This window comes from Labrus bergylta, chromosome 13, assembly GCF_963930695.1.
Source record: "Labrus bergylta chromosome 13, fLabBer1.1, whole genome shotgun sequence".
Taxonomy (NCBI): Eukaryota; Metazoa; Chordata; class Actinopteri; order Labriformes; family Labridae; genus Labrus; species Labrus bergylta.
The window spans coordinates 16,939,966-16,959,836 of NC_089207.1; the positions used below are offsets into that span (position 1 = coordinate 16,939,966).

The 19,871-nt window shown below is 39.6% G+C and overlaps 1 protein-coding gene across 2 annotated transcripts in view; it reads left to right on the top strand.

The window, feature by feature from the left end:
- The first annotated feature begins 930 nt into the window (after nucleotides 1–930).
- The window catches only part of ctdsp1 (CTD (carboxy-terminal domain, RNA polymerase II, polypeptide A) small phosphatase 1), a 29,040-nt gene continuing 10,099 nt past the window's right edge, over nucleotides 931–19,871 (top strand). The window contains exons 1-3 of one of the 2 annotated variants that reach the window (XM_020636562.3): nucleotides 931–1,314; nucleotides 14,068–14,216; nucleotides 18,398–18,499. In XM_020636562.3, the coding sequence (XP_020492218.1) occupies nucleotides 1,242–1,314; nucleotides 14,068–14,216; nucleotides 18,398–18,499 (324 nt within the window). In that variant the 5' untranslated portion in view covers nucleotides 931–1,241. Of the gene's footprint in view, nucleotides 1,315–14,067; nucleotides 14,217–15,012; nucleotides 17,717–18,397; nucleotides 18,500–19,871 lie in introns of those variants that run through there. The other variant, XM_065962023.1, reaches the window with a different exon arrangement.

A 19,871-nucleotide genomic window follows, 5' to 3' on the forward strand; every position in this document is an offset into this window, starting at 1 on the left:
AGGAGACAGGAAAACAGGAGAAAATGAACAGAGATCTTATTTTCTTTAGAGCTTTACTAAAATACTGTTACAGAGTGAAATAGGCTGTCTACCAAAGTGAGCATGCCAGAGTTATCCAATATTACACAAACATTAACACAATGATTAGAGAACATTAAAAATGAACGAACATAAAAAGAAACAGATTATTTTTCTTTTAATTCCACTCTATTTCCTCAACTAGGGACTCTTCATGTTTGTCCCAGATGTACTTTTCCTTTTCTTTTCTTTTTTAATTTAAAACCACTTCCAATACTTCCCTGTCAGGATGTATTTTGTTCCAAGGATGGCTGCTTTTTATTGTTTAATAAAGGGAAAAGACATACTGACATAGTCCTCATTAGCCCAAGTGTACAATGTTATGCACTGTATATATTTAATTTCAATGACACTCAAAATTGTTAAAGATTTGAAATCTAAATTAAAGCAGTCATAACTTTTAATACTTAAAGTCCATCGTTGTTTCTCTGGATGGGGAGTCTCTCTGGAGATTATTCAAAGAGGGAAAGTGACATCGATATAAGGTGTGGGCGCTTTTAGAGACTGCCCCTTACTTCCTCTTTCTGTTGGACGGTTTCAAGGCGGCCCTTACCAAACGTCAAAGTTGTGCATGAACAAACTTTAAAATCACGACACACACTCTAAAGCACATACTTAGAAGTCAGAAAAGATTATAAAATGTATTTAATATTTTCGTTTTCAGGCCTACTATGGCGGATAAGCTTTTAAAAACGTTTAGCAATCACTTTCGGCAAGTTTACAGTCAATATAAAACAATAAATAATACCTTTTTTTTTTTTTATGTCTCCGCACATTTGAATAATAAAAATATAAAATCTTTATTACGTTGAGGATGTTTTGTGCAAATCTTCACATCCTGCAATGTGACTTTAAGAATGGGGTTCCTTGAAACCGTCCAGCTCCATGTTAGCATGGCCAAATTGATGAACTTCTTCAACGATACAACTTTTTGAAATAACTTCTTTTGTTAAAAAAAACCTTTTAAACCGCTGCTCTTTAACGAAGTTTATCTGCAAAGCTTCGTTTTATACTTCTTTTTTTTTATGTTGCTTCTCATTTTTAAGCTCAGTATGCGCGTTTGCAGACAGGGAGTGGCAAAATATAAATACATCTTTTTGCCATAAATCTTTCGAAGTAAGTTCATTCTGCAGCATCGTCCTTGCCTTTGAGTGACGGACCCAATGGACCACTCGCCGTCGATAATCACGCAAGTAACCAGAGACGACGAGGAAAATGCGACTTGTCGTGAGGAAGGTGAGTTTGGGAGAAAGTTTGTTTGACTTTTCAAGCTGCGCATGACAATGTCGAGCGAGGCACGAGACAGCGGTGTCTACGGGCATGCCAGCGGTGTCACAAATGTTACCTGTGGCCCCGTTGACGAGCCTTGACACCCCCGGTCAACTGCGCGGACACTTTTAATGTCCTTGAATGACATTGTGGGAAAGCTTTTGACCACATTTTCTTAAGTTTAGAGCCTCTGTTGCTTTCTGGGTAGGCCATGCGCGCAGCCCGCTTTGGAGTCTTGTTGGAAGTACTTCAAAAGGCAGCACATATGTATATGAATGAGTGTGTGAAACAAAAAGCCACAAACTTATCCAGGTTCCGCAAAACATGAATAAAACTTGTCAAAATGACGTGTGTGTACTAAGGGGGCGGGGTCACTTTGACAGTCCACTGTTATTGTTTTGGACTTTGATGTTGAGCTGCTTTCAGATTATCTCCGTGAAGGTATTGTCGTACATCAACAGAACAATAGAGCCTGCTAATGTAGGTTATGTAGGACACTTTCAACACGCGTATTCTCACTATTTGGACGAAAAGCATGGCCATTATTCCTGAACTGCTCAGAAATGTGGATCCTCATATTTCCCTTTTGTTAAAATTGTTGGTGCAAAAGTTGCCCCAGTTATCAGTAGGCTTGATGAAGAATAAGATATGCTCTCTGGATGGATGGAAAGTAGTCTAAATTAATTTAAAGTTTGCAACGTGTTTCACTTATGTTGAAGGATGGTTCCCCATATAGGCTAACTATAAACATTTGTTCCATGCATCTGCATCCTTCACTAACAGGGGAACGACTCATCAACAGGCCTATCAACCACATCAGTGATACCTCACACAATATTTATAACACAAAGTGGAAATATCGTTCCTTTTTGTCTGATTGAAGAGTCCAGTTTTTTGTGACTTGTTAAATAATCACTTATCGTGTAAAGTGAGCCTGTGATGTTTTGATTCTGAATTTAACTGAATCAAAAATCTCTCAGTGGCAGACGTTGTGATATCAATAAGTATGGTACCGTTGTCCAAAAGAGTCAGTATGCAATTGTAGTATGATTAAACCTGTGATTTACAACTCACAAGGGGGCGATGTAGGTCATGTAAGACTTTGCTTATTTGTTACACCAACAAGAGGTAGTGCTTGATTTTGTTAGAGTGCTTTCATTTAGTGACCTTATATCCTAAAGACAAAATGGCTAGACCCAAAAAGGGGGGGGGCTTTTTTACAAGTTTTATCTTTAAGGTATTGGACTTAGACTGATGACTAAACATATGAAGCCACTAAATTTGAAATGCTTGATTGTGTAATAATGCACATATTGATCCCAATAAGCAGCAATAATGATATGCAGTGCGATAAAACTAATCATTTCTGTGTCTTATCTGCTGTTCTCCATGTTTTTAAGTAATACGTTTGTCCTGCATTTAAAATTTACTCAAGAGGCATTCTTATTCGCCACTTCTTAGGATAATCTGAGGGTAACTCATGGCGGATATGAGCTTCCTCTGACTGTGGTGAAATGGGAACATGACCATTATATATCTATGCTCAGTTCACGACTTCAGAGTGTGGTTCACTGTGATGGGATGCGGTGCAAACTCCACATGGTATGGCATCTCGCTTATCTATAGAAACATGATGAATGAATTGATTACCTTCTCACAACCCCAAAACATGCTGCAGCATGTAGGGAAGCATTCTAAAGAAAGAAATGCAGCCTCTGACAGATCAACCCGGCAGTGTTTCTTCTGTTACCATTTTGTAAAGCTGAGACCAGTCAGAAGGTGGCAGTACCAGCTAGCCTACAGTACATGATAACTTCAGCCTGCTCTTTGGATTTCTTCCTCCTGGCTAAGAGGTCATGAGTCCAAAATATGGCTGCTGTCCAGCAGAGAGGCACCGGAAGAAAGACGACTTTGTTTTAACATGTTTTTCAAAGTTCCAATCTTCTAGTCATTATATTTTGAAAGCTTTTAATCTAGGTTTGGAAGCATAATGATCTAACTTCACTCCTGCAATTAATATGTAGGTCTACTTTGATGGTCAGTACTATTAATGGATATTCCTATTTTATATTCCTCTCAAGGATTTTGGCCACCAACCAGTAACCTCACCTGTTCACCAGTCTCATCGCAGCAACTCTAATCCGAATAACTTTCAAAAAAAATGTTTTAATTGGACAAGAGTAAGGTGAGCATTCTCAGATGTTTATCCCTGAATCTGACCTGAACCTAAGACCAGCTCGGTCGCCATGAACCTGCCGTTACCATTTGCTCCGGAGGAGTGTGAAGCGAGTTGTCAGATTGTAACAGAATATCGAGTGTCAAAGTTTCGGAAAGTCGTGGCCGTGGGAGGCCTCATTCTTTCTGCGTCTGGATAGGAATAGAAGCAGCTGAGTTCGGAGGCATGCCTACACGTAGCCCCAAAGGGTCCCAGATAAGCCAGCTTTTACTAAGTAGGCTGAAACATGCTGTTGTGGCGTGAGGTCGTTGCTGCCCCTCGGAAATGCTGTAACCTCATTATCAGTGTGTAGGCCTCTTGGACGGGGAGGTGTGAGGAATGCTGCAGTACAGTTTGCTTCTTACGCATTTCTTATGGGCTAATTAGAAAAGAGACTAATGAGGAAATAAGGTTATTTCAACTCTGATTAGCAATAGACTCGATATGTTTCAAAATAAAAAGCAAGAAAGGAAAGTGAAAAGAACATGCATGACAAAACTTTGAAGATAGTGTCAAAGGTTTTACATTAATAACAGACACAAATTATAAAGATAAAGGGGAATAACAATTTAAAGGTAACATCGGTTTTGTTATTGCTGTAAAAAGTAATAATATCTGATTCCAAAATTAAAGATTGACCACTCTTAATGACACAGTTAACACCTCACTTTTCTTACGTAACAAATGTGTATTTAGTGAATTATTTAAAGAAGGCGCTGTTATATCATCGGTGAGCTCTGTCGCCCCACAGCAAGAGGGTTCCTGGTTCCGGTCCCTGCTGGACAGGACCTTTCTGTGTTCAGTTTGCAAGTTCTCCCCTCCGCGTACTCTGGCTTTCTTCCACAGTCCAGAGAACTGCTTGTTGGGTTAATTGGTTACTTAAAATTGCCCGTAGGTGTGAGAGTGAAAGTTTGTCTGTCTCTATATTTCAGACCTGTGATGAGTGGTAAACAGTCCAGGGTTTAACCCTGCCTCTTGCCAAATGACAGCTGGGATCAGCACAATCTGTGTCCCCCAATTCCCCCCCCCCCCCCCCGCGAAACGGGACAAGCAGTATAGATAATTGATGGATGTTTTATCAGACCCTAGTTCATGTGTTATAGAATATCAGAAAGTGAAATAGTGTTTATTCTATGTGCTGTGACAGGGCCTTGCATCAACAGGATAAAATTAAGATATGCTATTCATGCATTTAAAAATAAGTATTTTAAAGAAGGTTTCACTGGGAGCAAGGAGGTCAAAACCGGACTGATGTGTAGGCAAGTCTTTGAGAGTAGAGATGCAGTATACGCTTCTTGAAGTTAAATTCAGCATCTGAAATTTTTCGCACACGGTGCCTCAAGGGCTTTGGACCTACACAAAAATCCGGTTTTCCTCATTGAGCTGTGAAGAAGTTGGACAAACTAATCTTTGGTTATAGCTCATGTGGTGGATTTTTTAACTGGTTATGAAACAGACTGAAATGGATACTGATGCCTCTTTATGACCTACTAAACCAAATGAGAATAATAATTGGTATTATTACTCTGCCTCATAGGAGTCAAATTAAGTGATTAACAGTATTGTGCCGTGACCTTTTTTTTTTTAAAGATTTATTTATGGGTTGGATTGTGCATAGAGAATGAGATGCAGGAAAGGAAGTCAGAATCAATCCCGTTTGGAGGAGTATAGCCTCATGGCACGACCCAACCACTAGGCCATCAGTGCCCTATACTTTAACATACTGTACTTCGTTCACATATTCTACTGCAAAGATTATCTATGAGTGATACATTTGACTTTAAAAAAAAGCAGGATGAGTGTTATGGTTAAAACTCATGAGCCTTCGAAACATGTACAGTTCAACATTTGGCCACATGGGGGCATCTAAATGAACAACAAAATGTTCCTCACAGGTCCGTTAAAAAATTAAGCTTCAACTAATGGATCAAGGTATCCTTGATCAAATCTGTAAGAGTGATATTAATGTATAATGCTCATGCTTAGTGTGAATTATATTCCTTCTTTGGACCCTGCAGGTTCTGATTGTTTCTGTTCAGTTTAGCTAAACATGTCTGTTATCTCCCCAGTGCGCTTTAAAAATCTGCTTGCACAGCTATGAGAAGTGTGTAGCCCTTAACAACTAGTCACGTGTCAGTATTAGAAGTGTATTCCTGGTCCAAAATGCCATGTTCATTACCCTCCTGCAGATCAGGATCAAACCTGCACTTGTAATACGGTGCTGCAGTCCCAGATGTCTGTAACAGTGGACAAGAAGAGCGTCAGTGAAACCTCGGAGTTTAGAGTAGTTTGGTGCTGTTCAGTCAGTTTTAATCCGCACAGAGCCGTGGAAACCTTTACGAATTAAGTTTATTTGTATAGTAGGCTGCAGAGCACTTCGCTGTTTTTAGTGTTATGCATACTGTCATGTTGAGGAAATTGGTACACCCATGTCACACTGCCTCTTTATTTTTAGCCACACGAGTGGTGGGGCTCTAGGGATGGCCATGGGCGGCTGGTTACGTTTTAATGGGGGGAGTAAACTTTCAAAGATACACCATCGACAGCGATCTGCAGGAGAAATTACAGAGGATGTATAACCACACATTTTCTGCATCCCTGCACTAATCTTTGCAGCTGTCTGTTTCTTGATTAAATCTCAAACACCTCAGTCAGTTAAATTAAGGGTCAGAATTGATGTAAACAAAATACAAGTTGTAGGATGTGGACAAAAAAATGACCATTAGAAAATGATTGAGAATGTAGAGGCAGCAACGGTGTTGATGAGCAGAAAGTAAACTAACCAGCATTAGCTATAATGCACTTAAATATCCCATATTATCCTTCAGTAAAGATGTTTAAAGTCACAGTCAGATGGAACATTTTCTTTTCCCTAAAAATTTAAACAATCACACATTTATTGTCCTGATAAGAAAACCTATAAATACAGCGTATACTTTTTTTATCACCATGGAAAATAATATTGAAATACAGATGTAGTCTAGGGCTGGACAATTAATTAATTGCTAAAAACTACAATACTAAAATACAAGAAAAATACTTAGACTAAAATACCAGAGATGCTTTCTCATTCAGCACATGTACATTTTGTCTGTTTGACGGAGGCCTGTGAATAATGGCCGTGCTTTTATGTCATTTTGATGCAGTCAGGGGAGGCTCAAACTAGCTATGACAGTGTTTTTTATTTTCAATGTAGTGGTGGAAAAACTCCTTTAGGAATTACTTTGTATTTTTAGGATTTGACATTTTGCAAACACAGGGATTGTGTGAAGAACAGCAGAACTGAATTATAGATAATTTGCACTCTTCAATATTTGTTGATGTATCACCCTTTATATCATTGTTAAGATTTTGAGCAATGTTATTGCACATTCTTGCACAAAGTACATAGTCCTGCCCAAGAATATATTTATAGAATTTTATGCTTTCAGCAGTCTTGTTGCAACAAACTCAAGAAACCAGGGGCGAGTACTCTTTTAATAAAGCAAGCTCTAACAGCTGGTTTAAAGTTTTGCTTGAGTGCCAAAAAAGGTTAATTCGACATACACTGGCCTATCTTCAGGTTCTTTTTTCAGTCCATGAATGCAGAGAAGCTAAATGGCACGTTTGTCACCTTTGAGAACAGTCAGGCTACTGTTTGGGATGACAGACTGTGACTGAAAGACACAGCATGATGTGGCCAACGATCAGGACACTGAGCAAACCCTAAGGTCAGCCAGAAACACAGGCTTGTTTTTGTGTGTACTACGGTTGCTCATAATAGTGTGGCTAGAGCTAGGGCTGGGCGATAGGTCTAAAAATAGATTCTCTGATGTTTTCACACCAAACTTAATTTAAAATGCAAACCTTTTTTCTTCTTATTATAAGTAAAAAATACAAATGACAAATAAATTACCCCAAACAAGATTTATCAATAAAGTTTTAAGAAAATAAAACTGAATTTGCCTTCTGGGATTTATAAGGGTAACATGCAGGCTGTTGACTTGTCTTTAAAAGTGCACTATGGGGGTTTCAGGGTACAGCAGAAGTACAGAGGAGGCAGAGCAACTTCAGCTAAATACATTTATTTTTTTATATTGTAAATTTATTTCAAACAATAAATCTAAATTTTTGAATGAAAAGGAGCAGAAAGACTAATCTAATCAAATCTGCCAAAACATTAACAAAACACATTCAAAAACAATTCAAAATCAAATAAATTGTCTGAACACAGCCACTGTGAGCCCCATCGTAGGTCCTCGTTAACAATTCATTTTATACCATACAAAGCATATCACTAATTAATTTTTGTGTCACAGCATCACGAAACAGAACAATACATCTCATTAACATATTTCCTTCTACCTGGGTAGCACATACCTGGGGCGGATCGTTCTCCACTGGGCACCGTATCTTTAGTGATATGAGCATCAGCATAGTCTTCCACCTTGTCCCTATCTTGTCATATGTGATGCAATGGGAAAGTGATTCGACTAAATGTTTGTGGGCTGTAGCGGTCTCGTGCATCTCGTAGTGAGAGACATTTCTCCCACTCGGCTGCATGCCTCTGTTTGAGATGTTGATATAAATTGGTCGTGCGGCTGCCTTTAGTTGCAGAGGACCGGGGTTTGTTCGAGGTCTGATGCCACAAAACCAAACCAGTTCCAAATGGCTAAGAGACTGTGCCTTTTTAAAGAACAGCTCTTCATTAATGTCGGTAGCCATGTTGTTGTTGTTGTTGTTGTTGTTGTTGTTGTTGTGTGAGTCTCTGAAGGAAATAAATGAGGAGGAAGGTTGTGAACTACGGGAGCCCAGATGAGTAGCTCAGGAAAAGAGAAAATCTAGATTTTGATTTTATTTATTTTTTTAAATCCTCCTTTACCTCAAATATTTATTGTATTCATGTATCTGAACTTTCTCTGTTGTAGCCTTTTCTTGATGGGTTACAAATGTCTTCTTGTATTTGTGTCACCTCTCACGTGGGTTTCATGCAAATTGGTTGTCTGCAAAAGACACAAACTTTCTATCATAGCATTATCTGTTTTTCAGAACCTATTAGAAATTAGGGGTGAAAAACATAAATGAATCCAGTCCAAATGACTCTCAGTGTGTACTTCATGACCTCTGTTATTTTGGATCATATCTCAGTCCATCAGGAGCCGGTGCCATCTGTGCAGTCTGGCATTCTGTTTGTTGACATTTGCAATATAGACATGATCACTAAGAAGCTTTGGGAGTGACGTGATGCTGCAGCGTATAAAGTGTCAGCGGATTCACTTGGTCATTTTTTTCTATTAATTCACTGAAACATTTCAGAACATTCACTTTTTTTTTGTTTATGGCCCTGAAGATTGTATACAGCTCCATATTTACACCTTAAATCGAATTATTAACCACTGTCAGCAGCTGCTTTGACTATTTTAGGCTCTCTGATGTGTAATGTCAGAAGAGGTAATGAGCGGCGCTGCAAGATGTTTTATAACACTTTGGAAAAAGTGTCACCTGCCTGATTCCCTCACATGTGTTTGCACACAAACCTTTCATCTCGAGACCAAGAGAGGAATGTCCCAACAAGCACGCCTGCATGGGCATTAATGACCGCTCTCTAGTGGCTTCTTCCACTTTGAGCCTCTGTTGAATGAAGTAGTCAGCAGACAAGAGCCATCGCGAATACCACCTGAAACTGGGTCAGGCTTGTTCAGTGGTGAAGCTGAAAGTGGGCCAAACTAAAAAGGTTAACATAAGGACTCTTTATTTTGTAAGATATGTAGATTTAGCCATCCCAGTTTGTTTATTGGATAGTCCTTTTTGTTTTCTAGAAGAAAGCCAAGTCTAAAGTCTTCATATTACTGAATTATTCTCAATAAAATGAAGAATAAATGCTTTCAACACATGTGTAAGCACACAACATTCAGGCAACCACAGTGAACACAGAAACACATGGAGCTTTTTCTGCAAATAAATAATGAATATTAAACCAAAGAAGTATATTGTAAAAATACAAAACACATTGCACCAGTATAAGAAGTGAAATCACCTGTAGAAATGTGCTCATTGTGCAATGTGAAGTAGTATTTTGTATTTAAAATGACTTTGAGACTTTAAGAATAAACATTGTTATTTATGGAATATGGTTCATTCATGTGGTGTCACATGTGGTGACACATCAGAAAAATAATTTTCCGTGTTTTAAAATGCAAATGAACGCCTCCTCAAGTCGTAACAACAATTTGAAAAAACTGTCCTCCTAGCCGGAGGTCAGGGTTCAAGTCCGACCTGTGGCTCCTTTCCAGCTTGTCATTCCCCACTCTCTCTCCCGATTTCCTACTCGATCCACTGTCCTGTCTAAAATGAAGACAAAATCCCCAAAACAAACAAAAAAAGAGCTGGAACAAACAAATGTTTTCATAATGAATCGATTTGTTGATGACTTTACCTCCAAATTGTGACAAAAGTAGTGAATTAACTGTTTAAAAGTTCTTCAAGCACACCATGATGTCGTTCAGTTTCTACTGAATCTAAATGTATTTTGTTAAATATCACAGAGGATTAAGAGAAGCTGCAAATCTTCACAGCTGAGGAGAAGAAAAGCTTGTTTAGTGTTTTGTAGTTACTCTACATAGATTATTGTCGAAGTAAATTTAGTTTATACGTGGCCAGGTCACATGATGATACCCAACACTGCTCAAACACTGATCAAAGCAGGTTTGTATTCACTTCCTGCTCCTTCATGTGTTCCCCGCTAAACAAGGTATCCATTGCAATCACTTCACATTTACACCCAAAGCAAGATGACAGGGCCATGATAGGTCCCCATAGTGCGGCAACAGATTTAGCCTTGTCTGAGCAGCATGCTAATGCCTCGGCTGACAGCTCTGACTGGCCATCAAGCTCACCTAATTTATCATTATTTTTCTTTTTTTGAAACACTGGCTCTCATCGCTCTGCCACCAGTTGATGAGGGGTTTCTACTTGTTTGTGCCCTGAGGTGTAAGTAAGTGGCCCTAGTAGTGTTCTGAGAGATCACTTCTTGAGATTCATGAAGTATTTGTTTGTTTCAAAGGTCAATATTTGTTCTCAATAGACTCAAGTTAAGTCGTCTTTCTTTTGGCAAATGGTTCAAACACAAGCAGAAGCAGGAAGTACAGGAGTACAGTAGTAGTTGTAGTGATCAAGGAAGTTTAGCCGATGGTTGGCCTGCGGGTTTAAGACGCTAACCTGGTTTACAAAAAAGAATAGAACAAAAAAAACGACGCATTGTCTTTACACATGTACAACAAGATCGATGAATGTCTTTAACTTAAAGAGCACAATATACATGCAACCACAGTAACATAAAAATACACAAACAGGTAACTTTGTAAGTTGCACGGTTAATAATGAATATTGCACAGTAAAAAAATGGACTTAGACCGCAAGTATACATTCCATTTGTAGAAGACATATTGACCCAGTAAAAAAAAAAATACTTCCCTGGTAGATATGTGATTATTGCAGAGTAATAAGGGGGGTTGTAAATGGGGATAATACACGAGGCAATGTGTGTATGACTGGTGGTGGTGTGCGGTTTGTGCATATTGGAGTTCACTGTGGATTTGGCTCTGGGGTAGAAATGTCTTTAGTTTTGTTTGAGTCACAATGGATCTGTAGCGTCTGCTGGTGGGCAGAAGGTCAAACAGATGAAAACCAGGGTCCTTGGCTCTTGGTTCTGGCTCAAAATTTGACCTTCAACTGTTTTAGCTTTCTCTTAAGCAATTGCAATTTTCCAATATGCAGCCACATGTCCGATCTGTCCTTGGGCAAGACATTTAACCCAAAGTTGCTCCCGCTGCATCATCAGCAGCGTATGAATGTGTATGAATGGGATTAGTTACTTCTGATGGACACTTTACAACCTCTACCATCAGTGTGTGAATGTGGAGGTGTGACCTGAGGTGTGAAAGCTTTTTGGAGTAGTCAGAAGACCAGAAAAGCGCTTTACAAGCTCAAGTCCATTTACCATTCAATGGTTTTATTGAATCAGAATCAGAATCGGCTTTATTGGCCATGTATGTTTACACACACAAGGAATTTGTCTTCAGTAACTGTGCTCGCAATGTACAAAAAGTATAGCATTAAATATAAACATAATATAAGCAAAAAAAAAGACTAAACACGGCTAAATAGTGCAGTAGTGATTAGTGCAAAAAATGCCGAAATGAACATGATAATAAATATGTCATTGTGTAACAGATGATTCGTTTACATGAGGTAGAGTTTTTACAGTCTTTACATTAAGCAATGTGCATAGATTGATGAGGAGGACAATATCACTGTATTTACATGATTAAGTTATTGAATTTAGAAATTTGTGTCTTTTGTCTTTGTTTTTTTTTTATGTGCTGCAGAACAGGAATCTGCTGTAAACCAGTATTAACTGAGTCAGGCCAGTTTAACTGTAACTTTTGTAATGTTACTTTTCATCTTTTCCTTTATAATAAATAAATGAAAATGGAAAATGGTGTTGAATATTTAGAAGCAATTATGCCAAACCTAAACAGCTTCCTGAATGTTCCCTCTGCACTATATGGAAAAAGGGTCCTAAAAACAGTGAGAACGTGATGAGCTATTTGAATTGTAAGTATTACCTGACATTATGATAGTGAAGTGTCACAAACATTTACATCTTACATAAACAAAAAGAAATTGACACTTTTTTTTTTTGCTTTTCGGGCTGAAACATACACCTCTGCTTTGTTATGTAATGTCTTATAACCTTTAGCTCAACGGCTAAAAAAAGGCATGGTCAAGTTATGCACAACATGACTGGACTCAGCAGGGGTCTATGCTGACAGTCCAGACTGATGTGCGGATCAGATGTACTGGATCCCCATGGGTGCCAGCCAGTACTTACATCATGAAACGGATCACATCTTGGCCCCATGTGACCGACACACACTAAATACTACGTCTTTGACACCAGTGGAATACAATGATACATGTTAAACAAAAATGTTTAATCAATGATAAAATATGAAATCCCAAAATCAATTTTGGGAACAATATTAATGATTCCACCATGTGATGTGTGTTACACAACAAAGAACAACCCCAGTGGACTCCCTCAGCAAGGTGTACTATAACGGTTTTCAAAATGTACAATACTGTCATGATTTGGTCTTATTTAGTTTTGTATTTCAGCCTTTAGGTTTCCATGTTTTAATTTCTCCTGTTTATCCTAGTGTTGCTTGTTTCCCTTGTGTGTTTTTGTCCTAATGTTTCATAGTTTAGTCTTTAGTGTTTCGTGTGTTATTTTTGTAACTTCGTACCCTATTGTTTCTTTATGTTCTAGTGTGTTTGTGTTACTTTCTTGAGTTCTGTGTGTCTTCAGTGTTTCAGGACTAGTTTGTAGTTCTCCTCAGTGTTTCTTGTATTTTATTCCTGCCTCTGTGTGTTTCCCAGTGTGATTGCCCTGATTGTCCTCACCTGTGTCTTGTTAGTCTCACCTGTGTCTGATTACCCTATGTCTATTTAGTCTCTGTGTTTCTTCCGCTCTGTGTCAGTTCATCGTCGTTTGTCGGTGTTGTAAGTCGTTTCCCATGTCCTATGCCAGACCTCTGCTTACCTGTGTCTTAAGTATTTTTCCTGTGCTTTTTGACTTCTAGTTTTGGGCTTTTAAGTACGTTTTTGTTTGCCTTTGGCCTTTTTGTTTATTAAATATATTTAGTTAATTCTGCACGTGGGTCCAGTTCCTTGTTTTCCCCATGAACGTGACAAAATACTTCCCTAACTTTTGGTTTTAATAAAGCTGCAACCTTCGTTGTTGAAAATTGAAGCCAACGCAGAAGTGCAAAATTGCAGTTCGAGTGTCCGCTTGATGCTGGCTCCAAGAGCCCCTGAAGTTACATACACACCCCAATCAAAAAAGTATTTTTTCTTTCACAGCCTGGTACAGAAAATACAAATTGGTCTGATTAGTTATTGTCATCATGGGCACACACTGTACTTGAGGGGAATTTTTGTTGGCATGCGATTTGATGCCGTAGTTAGGCGCATAGCTGACATGATTGACAGGTGGGCCCAATGTAACATTTTGTCCTGAGGCTTAAAATGTGCCTCAGCTCCAGCTCTCAGCCTGTCGTTAGGTTTACTGAGAGTTAGGCTGAGACAGCATTTCCGGCATGGCGGCTACTGCTGAGCCTCTGGAGTCCCCTGCCGTAACAGACATCACTCAGGCTTCGTCCATTAAAATTGACAATCTATGGTTTAATACAGTCTCAGTCCATCCATCTTAGTCCATTGAGCATACACCTGGAAACAGTCACAATAAACTTCAGCTTAAACAGGCGGTAACCTGGAGTAGAACCATACTCGTTGATGAACATCCATCTGCCACAAACGGGCTGAGAAAGGGAGATAGAGGGAGAGGCAGAAACAGACATACAGAAAGACAGGGAGAGGTAAACACACTAACAAATATAACATCAGATAAAACCGATATGAGTCTAGTATGAACATCATGTCTAATGTTTCGTCTCTTTATTTAGGTTCCAACGATGTGTCCCCCTCAAAGAAGCCTCGCAGCAGAGGCCTCCTCCACAGCCTCTTCTGCTGTCTTTGCCACCAAGAATCAGAACCTCCTCCAGTAAAAAGCAACGCTCCCCTATTGGTAGAAGAAAATGGGAGTCTGTCAAAAGTAAGTCTTTCCCTCAACACCTCACTCTTCCTTGTGATATCAGCTTACTCTCACCTTTCCCCTTAATTGCCTTTGAGCAGCATGTGGTCAGCGTTGCGTAAAAACACATGTATTCTTGGCTCAAAGCTTTTCGTGTTTACAAGAGCATTTCTTATGTGCTTGGAGGTAATTGACCCCCAGTGTTGAAAAGTACTTCGTGTTCAGACATCAATCAGGATGATTGGGTGTAAGAAGAGGGGCGGAAATGTTAGAGAAGAAGGCGTCTGACTGGAAATTCACTGCGTTGCAAAAATCCAATCACAGCTACTGTAGATGTGCCAGTGAAAGGCAGATTACACTAGTTGGTGTGGGAAGAGGCCCCATGGCTTACAGCAGAAAACTATAAAACAACTTTGGTATCAGGAGGGATTTAGAGCATGTCGTCCATTACTTTTTCCTTGATTTATAAGGGTTAGATACAATGTTACAGAGGGGTTAATTGATAGAGATTTTTTGAGTAAAGCTTTGTCAAATGTAAATCATGAATGGTCCAGATGTATACCATCACATATTGATGGTCTATCAGAGATTGGCCACTACTCCTTTACATAACATTTTGGACAATTGACAATTCTGTCTAAGGTTTCACTGAGTAGATATTCTTGGAAAACAACATGACTTATGAGAGTTATGGTCTTAAGATCAGGTGGTCAAGGCGTTCTCAGGTGTCAGTTTCAGATTAATGCCTTCGTTCAGCCTTTTATAGAGATTTGATATTCCAGAAGTTATTTGTCACGGCTCTCCAAGGCCCCAAAAATAAGTTGCTTGGTCTCTGGCAAAGGAAGGAGGGGTTGAGTCAAGCGCTAGGCTCAGGTTTGGTTGTGACAACCTGTCATTTCGACTTGCATGCTGCTCCTGTTGCTGGTACTCTCTTGGGCACGCTGTAGTCTCAGTGACTCCCCCCCACCAGCTGAATATCCCCTCTGAATGGACCCTACAGTCACCTGCCTGTCATTTGCACTTGGACTCTGCAGGATCCAGACCTAAGGCATGGAGTAAAAACTTAGCGCAAACAAATCCTGATTGAGAAATAACCTGCTCTGCATTTGGAAAACTCTGAGAAGAGAGAAGTCTCTGGGGAAGAGGAGCCTTCTTCTGTAGCCATGATTGATGAACAATGCCAGGTTCCCAAAGTAACAGAAGCCGAAGATTTAACCAGTCCTTCTAAGGGAAGTGACAAACTGAGCATGAAGGTCAATGTGGAATATACCGAGCAGACTGATAACAGCAGAGAAATGGACTCTTCTATCCTTTGTGTGGAGAATTGTAACATGAATAGAGATGAGAATGAAAACTTCCCATTTTGCAACGGACACTCTGAGAGTTTTGAGCAATACTCCGAAAGCGTGGGATCTTTCGAATCCGACCAGACCGTTGATAAGTGTGACACTTCGGGGTTAAGCCAACCATTCAATGAATGTTTTCAACACTGTGAGTGTTTTAAACCTTGCAAGTCCTCTGAGCACTGTGCTAATCATAGCTTAGCTTCTGAATGTAGTCCTTGCTGTGAACATTGTGCAGAACACCTCCAGTTATGTCAGCAATGCAAGCCCTCTGATCAACAGTTTGAGTCTTTTGACTCTGAGCCAGATCCTTCGGGTTTAAACTGTGATAGTTTTGAGCAGTTTGAAATGTCTGATTTGGAACCTGAATGTCCAGAAGACTTTGAGTTACTGCAACAGTACGAGTTATCCGATCAGCAGTACGAGTGCTCTGACTCTGAGCCGGACACATCAACGGAGGACTCCGAGCAATGTGAATCAACCAACATCTCTGACTCAGTGGACTCATTGGACTGTAGCACTGATCTTTTTGAATGTGACGACACTCAGAATCAAAATGATTGCAATGAAAATAATAATGGCGATTACGCAGAGAGCTATCCAACTGAACAAGAGGACGAGCAAAATGAAACACAACATATCGATGGAGAGTCCGGCGTTTATTTTGATGACGATGAAGAGGGTACCTTTGAGGATGAATGCACTGAAGACTTCCCTACAGATCCAAATGAAATGGTTGAAACTGAGTACCCCGAAACAAGCCCAGAGTATGATCCAGCTGAACAATGTGCGACTTCCGAGCAGTGCGACTCTAAGCCCTCAGAGTTCTGCGGTGAGGAAGACGGCTCCTCAGATTGCTCTTCTTTTGAAACCAAGTCTTTTAATACTTGTCCTGAGGGCTGTATTCCTTCAGATGGCTGCTCCGACTCATCAGGGGAATCTGAAAAAGGAGCTCAGGAGGATTCAGGTGATGAGCAGCTGCAGTGGGAATCTTTCGAAGATGATGAATACATAGAGCAAAGCAATATTAACAAAAGCAACGAGGACAAAAAGAAAACATCCGCTGTTAATATGGTTATTGACGATTACTTCGATCTGTTTGACAAAGGGGACGATTATGGAAACGCTTTCACACAAAAGCAACATTACATCTCCTGCTTTGACGGGGGAGATATCCATGACCGCTTATTTCTTGAAACAGTTCAATCTGAGGCAAAGAGACTTGCTAAAAATGAACACGGATATAAAGAAGACAATGAAGAAATTCACATAAACAATACAGTTACATGTTTTGATGTTCCTGAAGAAGCATGTGAAGAAACTCATGAGGAAGACGAAGGTCCATCAGATGATAACTCAGTTGGATCGTGTGAGTCAGAGAAACAACCTGAGGACTGGATTGAAGAACCGGAATCAGAATTCGAGGCCAATTTGACTTATGTAGAAAAAAGAAGTGAGGAAGCAGAGGAAGATGAGGAAGCTTTGTGTGAAGAATCTTTGGGTGAAGAAGCTTGTGCGTTTGACGGCCGTGTTTCTGAAAACTCAAACGAAGAGGAATCAGAGGGTGAGAGTATGTGTGCTCCGTGTGCAGATGACATTTCTGTTGAAGGCGATGCTTATGAAGATCAAAATTCAGAATCGTCTGACCTGTCTGCCGTTGATCACTTGCCATTAACTGTAGCTGAAAACCAAGAGGATGAGAAAGACGAGATTGAGCCAGAGGGCAAAGTATTTATTGAATGTTCGGAAATGGAGCCATATTGGTCGCTTTTAGATCATGAGGAGGATGAAGAGATTTACAAGCCAGGTGTTGAGGACTACTATCTTTATCAGATTGAAAGCATTCAGTCGTGTGTAAAACAGTCCAAGAACGGGTTAATTATTCATGAAAAATCTAAAAGGGATCCTGAATTAGTGAGTTTAGCGTACTACTCTGTAGTAGATAGAACGACTGGTGAAGAGGAATCAGAAGAAGAACCTGAATTTAGAGACATAAAGCTTCCTTCAGGTATTATTCACAGTGTTGCAAAACACGAGGAAAGGGATGCACAGGTACAGGTCAGAAGGACTGAGGAAAACAAGGCCTCCGAACAAAGCGAGGATTCAGAAGAGGAGCAGAGCGACGATGAATCCTGTGAGGCCTGTGAATGCGAGTACTGCATTCCACCAACAGAGCAGGTATTATGAGTCTTTGGACCCAGCTGAGAAGCATTTAAACAAATTAAACTGAGCTCTCAGAGCCGTTGCAGAAATGTTAATTTATCTCAGGATAGAGGCGGTAATATTGGTTTATTTCTATATTTATCAAACAGCTTTACTACCAACTGTGGTGCTGAAGACGCTGAAATAGATCTCAGCTTGGCATATTGTCTGTGTCAAACTCCAGATCTTTCATTAACCTCACGTGGGCAGCTCAGTCTACACGGACAGACACATGCTAAAGTGTTACTTGCTGACTCTTCAGTCGAGCCAACTTGTTTTTAGCATCAGAATCACATTAACGAACGCCGATCTTTAACCACTCGCTGAAGGATGAAACACAGAATGGTGATACTTACACGCTCAGTCAACATGGCAGCAGCTGTAGCATCCAAAGCTTCCTGTAAGCCCTCAACAAGACACCACAGCACAATGTAGACTCTTGCGTGACAAGAAACACACACAATTAGCAGTAAGTTGTTCGTGACAAAGTGAGATGGTAATTTACTTACGTTTACAAAGATTACTTGCATTATAGTGCTACATTCACAGCTGATATTGCAACTGCAACCTGCACTGAAAAGCCAGGGGAGCTTTTTGATAAGGGTTAACCTTTTAAGATAAAAGAGCTTTAAGTCTCAATTCTACGTTTGTCCTCAGGTTCCAGCAAAACCGCTGCTCCCACGGGTGAAATCCAATGACGCAGGGAAGATCTGTGTGGTGATTGATTTGGATGAAACACTAGTGCATAGTTCATTTAAGGTAAGTTGGCCTGTGTGACCTACTTTCTTGTAGTCTTATATAAAATACATTCTATACTGTGGTCATTGGAAGAAACATCGTTATATTTAGAAAAAATAAATTCCTCAAATTAAAGTGTTTAAGAGAGCTGATCAAACTGTCAGCGTATCTGAAAGAGAAGTAAATGAATGGTTTTCCTCTTATCAGAGTGCTGCGTTACTTTAAGTCATTCAGTATCCCGGTGCAGACTGGTGTGGGTGAGGATTAGAGTCATGTTAAAAGTTCTGCCTTGATGAGGTTTGAACAGTTTTCCACTATTGTTAAATTTAACCGCTGAGGCATAAATATGTTTCTCCCAGAAAACGTATTTATTTCCATATTTGCTGATGTTTATTTTAAATGGAAAGACTGTGACTTTATTATTTAGGCAACCCGAGTGTATTGTTGTGTGCATGAGATGGCAGCATTGCTGGTTTCCAAAGTAAGGGTTAGTTGACATATAATGTACATTTTTGCAAAGAAAATGGCACATTCCTTATTTCTTGGCATGAAGCAATAACTCCCCAGAGAGTTGTAGTCACGTAAAGAAAGTATTAAGAAAGTACACAGCAAGAGCTCAAAACTGTTTGTGTTTGCTCAAAACACATTTGTGTGTTTGTCCAATTCAAAAAAAACTTCTTGTTACACTTATTAGAAACCACATTTACCTGACAAGTCCTTAAAGTCATCCTACATCAAGATTTAACAGGGGGGCGCCCCATGTACAGAGGCTGTAGTCCTTATCACAGTATTTGTGGGTTCAAATCTGACCTCGGCCCTTTGCTGCATGTCATACCCCCCTCTCTCCTCACAACACTTCCTGTCTCTCTTTATCTGCCCTTTCCAATAAAGCCAAAAATGTCCTAAAATATCTTTAAAATATATCACTAAAGAAAGGCCTGGGTTGATGGTTATGTGTAAAAAGAATATTCCAATGGAGAAAGCAAATTTTACTTTTTAAGTTTCATAAAATGAGATGTAATGTCTCGTTTAAAGGTGCAAATCCGACCTGTGGCTTCTTTCCTGCATGTCATTCCACACACTCTCTCTGTTCAGGATTTCTGACTCTATCCACTGCCCTATGTCTCCAATAGAGGACCTAAAAGCTCAAAAATAAATCTTTAAAAAAAAAGAATAGACTTTCTGTCTTTAAATGTGATTACGCGAAGAAAAGATATATTTATTGAACCCCAAATCTGGGAAAGTTGCTTGTTACGATAGCTTGAGTATAAGGTCGGGGGTAATTACCGGTAGTTAAGAAAATAAAAGGACGTGGACACAATACTGAGGGCAACACATTTTTATCAATCATCTTTATTTCTATTGTGCAGATTTGTTAGAAATGTAATCTCAG